The following is a 4,662-nucleotide window of genomic DNA, read 5'->3' on the forward strand; positions in this document are numbered from 1 at the left end:
ACAAAACCTCACGAGGCCAGTCGATCGACCAGGTTGGACGGTCGATCGACCATGGCGCGATTCAGGGTTACCTAATTCTAATTCCGCCTACACTATAATTCCCCTACATCCTAGCACGATGAAATTAGCTACTCATACTAGGAATGATAACAACAATAAAATTGACTAATAAATCTACTGAATTCATGCTCGAAACGATTAAACAAATAAATAACATAAAACGATAATATTGGCTTTGAAACGACTAGCGTTTCTATACTATGAACGAAATATATAAGCAATAAAACTGAATAAGAACAAAGGGAATACCGAATGAAATTGCAGAGAAAGGATCCAGAACCGAATGCAAAAAGTAAATTGTATTGAAGATCAGATAAACGTAAAACCCTAAATTACTGATGATAGAACTAATAAAATCTCCCTGTTTTCTCCTAATATCAAGTTACGTTATATAGGAATATAACGCAACTCTTTATTCTAAAACCTAACGTACAATGGGCTTCCTTTTCCTCGATATTTTAATTCACGTATGAATTACGGTTTGGTCGATCGACCATGCAAGGCAGTCGATCGATCGGATCGCAATGTACAAAGAGCTCCGTAAGTCGTGGGCTGGTCGATCGACTAAGGGTAGCGGTCGATCGATCAAGTAGCGATACTTGACTTCTAAGTTCTCGTGGATTTGTCTTTCGGGCCTCGGAATACGCACCAAGCTCGTTCCTTGAGTAAATACTTCACGTCAAATGCAGTGCAAGATACTCGGGGACGGATTTAGCTCAATATCTACTCATTTCCACATAAATCTGTAATATTACATAAAAATGCGAAAGTAGACGAAACGGGGCAAATAGTAGCCTTAAACTACATAAATGAGCTCTGAAATGCGTGTAAAACATCATATAAATGACACGCATCATGTTTTTAAAACAATTAAACGGGGTCAGTACTAATCACACAATTTATATAATCCAACAACACAGCAAACAACACAGCTCAATCGTCACAGATATACTTCGAACTCCATCACCAACTCCATTAATATCGACTACACACTAAAGTGTGTAGTAGCCGCCAGAGTGCCCATCGCAACAGTCACTCCACACCGCTGGGGGACCGCAGCCGTTCCCACCTAATCCCCGCTCATCTCCGTCGAGCGATAAACCCAAATCCATTAATGTGCACATCCCTTCGTGGCGGGTTCCATGTAAGGCGATAATGGGCGTGAAGCCACTCCCGCAAGTGACTCCACTCAGCCAGGGACGCGCCCCGAAGAACACAGACAAATACAAACAATCACAACTACTATCAGCAACCAAATCCAGCAATCGTCACAATACGAGTATGATAATATTCAACAACCACAAAACACCAACAACACATTATGGGACTAATATTGAGTAGGGAAACCCTACCTGGAAAGCAACACAGTTAGACGATCTCACAGCTGATATCACAAGGCTTCTTCTACGAATCCTCCTCCTAACATATCACTACCAATCACGAAACACAACAAAACCCCCAAATCCCAATATTAGGGTTTAACTAACTTTAACGAAATGTTATAAAAACGGTACGTAGATCTTACCCTCGACGCAAGGATCACGAAGGTATAAAGAAACACGAATTCCGACCCTCCAAGCTCTGGGATTTGCCAACAATGCGATTGATGCGAAGAACGTAGTTTGTTTTCTCTTTGAAAGTGATTAGGTTTATAAAAGTGTTTAAAGAAAAGTGACGGATGTAATTATATACCAACTCGCATTATTAACAAAACCCGACAAATCATCACCCCGTAAACCGGCTACTTGATCGATTAGCTGAGGTACTCGATCGAGTGCCCCCTACTCGATCGAGTGCTCCCTACTCGATCGAGAGCCTTATGTACTAGCTCGAGTACCCAACAGGTCAGAAACTATTTTAAAACGCAACACACCCTTACTCGACAGAGTAAGGCCCACTCGATAGAGTACCCAGAGACTCATAAAACTGTAGTATTACAATCACCCTCACAAAAATGATCCCCACAAAAATTACCCACCAAGAAACATTCTTTCCAGGTTCACTCGTAACCCCAAAATCAATGGCATTTGGAGAGATAACGTAGACGGCGTCTATATCATCTGGAGAAGAAGAAAGCAAACCAAGTAAGTTGATCACCTCGCCCGATTCGGATGCCCCTACCAAAACCCAAATCCCAGGACAAACAACACGTCGGTAGTCGACGACCAGATCATCCCAGACAATGAAGGCTAATAGAGAACCCCATAAAACCCCATCCTCAAACAACTACAAAAGCCAAAGCCAAAATATCCATCTGGCAACTGATAGCCACGTCATTCGAACACCGTCAAGCCTTACTCCAAGCACTAGGAAGATTGACAGTACCATCCACTTCCTCACCTGAAGAAGTGGTAGCTCACATGACAAGAGATATCCTTGAGTTGAGCAACCCCATCATCTTCTCCCGCGAGGATATCCTCCCCTTTGGAAGCAACCGCAACCTGGCATTATACATAACCGTCCAATGTTTGAAGAAGAATGTACCCATGGTCCTAGTCAATGACGGTTATGTTGTGAATGTCATCCTTCTCAAAACTGTACGCAAGTTGGCAACTAAGAAGGCTGACCTTATCCCAACCATGGAAGGAGTCCGCGCCTATGACGGTACCCGCCGCAAAGTCTTCGGTCTAACTACCTTAACCATCGTGACCGGACCCCTGGAACAGCAAGTCAACTTCCAAGTGGTCGACATTGAAGCATTCTTTAACATGCTCTTAGGGCGTCCTTGGATCCATGCCACTAAAGCTGTCACTTCAACCCTTCACCAGAAGATCAGGGTCTCCTTCAATGGAAAAACGATCATCATTCTCGCATCCCCAATCAAAGCTATCATGGAAAAAGGGGACGACCTCTTAGGTCACTGAGGAAGTCAACGACAAAATATGGGGATTCCAAGCCCTGAATGCCCTAACCGACGACCCAACACCTTTTGATTGTGACCCGTTCTCAAACATCACGATCAACCGTATCCTGATATGCCAGGGGTACTTCCCGGCCATATCCCTCAACCTACTAAAAAGCACCTTGCCACCCTTCGGGATAGGTTACAAACCATTTGATGAAGACATCTGGGAGATGAGCCTCAACGTAGGAAGCGCAAAAAATAAGGAGTCATCGTCCGCCCATACCATCTGACCCTCAACGGATATTCCGTCCTTGAAGGAGAATCCGAACTCTACAATGGCTTTCCTGAACCTATCTGTGACCCCATGATAGAGGTCAACATCCCCGACAATCATCCAAGACTGCTACTTCATCCCCGGCAATAACGTCAATGCTACACCAGTTAAGTCTGAGTCGACACCTTGCCTCGACGGGCATGTTGTAAGACTCCTTTTTGAATAAGACAACATCAAGCACCTCAACAACAAGGAGATCATATCTATAACCCTCAAAGACAACCAATTCGCCCCCACTGCCTTGATCTCTGATGCTGACCTAGCGAAAATTGTCCAAGGCTGGAGGAAGACTTTCAAAGGGACCGATCACCAAGGCCGCATTCTCAAGATCACAACAGAAGAAGGCCCCATGTTCAAAGACGGAAGTGGAGATGAGTCTGAATCCGCGTTTGATAACGAATCAGAGTCAGAGCCCGTTTTAGTTTCTAACGTTCCCAACACCCCTGTCAAAACCCCCTTTTCGCTGTTCTACGATAAACTGGGGTCTGTCCCAGAAGTCGTACCCCAAACCAACAAAGTCCCTTTCACACTATTTTATCACAATCTCGGGGCTATCTTAGAGAATGAGTCAAAAATTGTCACCCATACTCCCGCGAAGAGTAAAAACATGGAGCTTATTCTACGGGCCACCTCCTCTACAACGTCGCCTCTGACTCCCGACGAGATGTTTGTCCTGCCCGAGCTCTTTGCTCAGATTGACTTAATAGATGCCAAATTTTCTTATGACTCCTCCCATTTTAACTGTAATGCAATTCTAAACGAACATGAGGAATTTGACTTGAGTGATTACCCACCTCATTTAGCCAAAGAACTCGACAAACGCGAACTTGGAACACCCATCATTGAGGAGACCAAACCTATTAACGTAGGGATTGACCAAACACCACAAGAACTTAAGATAGGGATCACCCTTGACCCCATGGAAAGACAACAATTCACCGACCTCTTACTCGAGTACAAGGACGTATTCGCATGGTCCTATAAAGACATGCCTAGGATTGTTAGAGAGATCACAGAGCACAAGATACCCATTAAGCCTGGAGCCAAACCCGTGAAGTAAAAGCTACGCCGCATGCGCCCTGAATGGGCTTTGAAAATCAAAGAAGAGGTTGACAAGTAATTCAAAGCTGGATTCATCAAATTTTCCGAATATTCTGACTGGGTGGATAACATTGTCCCCGTACTAAAAAAGGACGGGAGAATTCGAGTCTACATTTATTTCAGAGACATGAACAAAGCAAGTCCAAATAACGACTTCCCCTTACCGCACGTCGACATCTTGGTAGACAACGTCGTCGAACACACCCTTTTATCATTCATGGACGGGTACATCGGATACAACCAAATCAAAATGGTTGAGGAGGACATGAACAAGACTGCATTCACTACTCAGTGGGGCACGTATTGGTACACTGTCATGCCC

At 44.3% G+C, this 4,662-nt stretch overlaps 1 protein-coding gene across 1 annotated transcript; it reads left to right on the plus strand.

Moving 5' to 3' along the window:
• Nucleotides 1–2,546: 2,546 nt before the first annotated feature.
• On the plus strand, nucleotides 2,547–4,299 carry LOC141630815 (uncharacterized). The gene is made up of 2 exons (XM_074443564.1): nucleotides 2,547–2,837; nucleotides 3,418–4,299. Exons 1-2 carry the CDS (start codon nucleotides 2,547–2,549, stop codon nucleotides 4,297–4,299), a joined length of 1,173 nt encoding a protein of 390 aa, XP_074299665.1.
• The last annotated feature ends 363 nt before the right edge of the window (nucleotides 4,300–4,662 follow it).

This window comes from Silene latifolia, chromosome Y (genome assembly GCF_048544455.1).
Source record: "Silene latifolia isolate original U9 population chromosome Y, ASM4854445v1, whole genome shotgun sequence".
Taxonomy (NCBI): domain Eukaryota; kingdom Viridiplantae; phylum Streptophyta; class Magnoliopsida; order Caryophyllales; family Caryophyllaceae; genus Silene; species Silene latifolia.

Coding starts and splice junctions, on each gene's coding strand:
- LOC141630815 (XM_074443564.1), top strand. CDS start 2,547: ATGGTCCTAGTCAATGACGGTTATGTTGTGAATGTCATCCTTCTCAAA. Junction 2,838..3,417: donor CCCTTCACCAGAAGATCAGG/GTCTCCTTCAAT, acceptor GACAACATCAAG/CACCTCAACAACAAGGAGAT.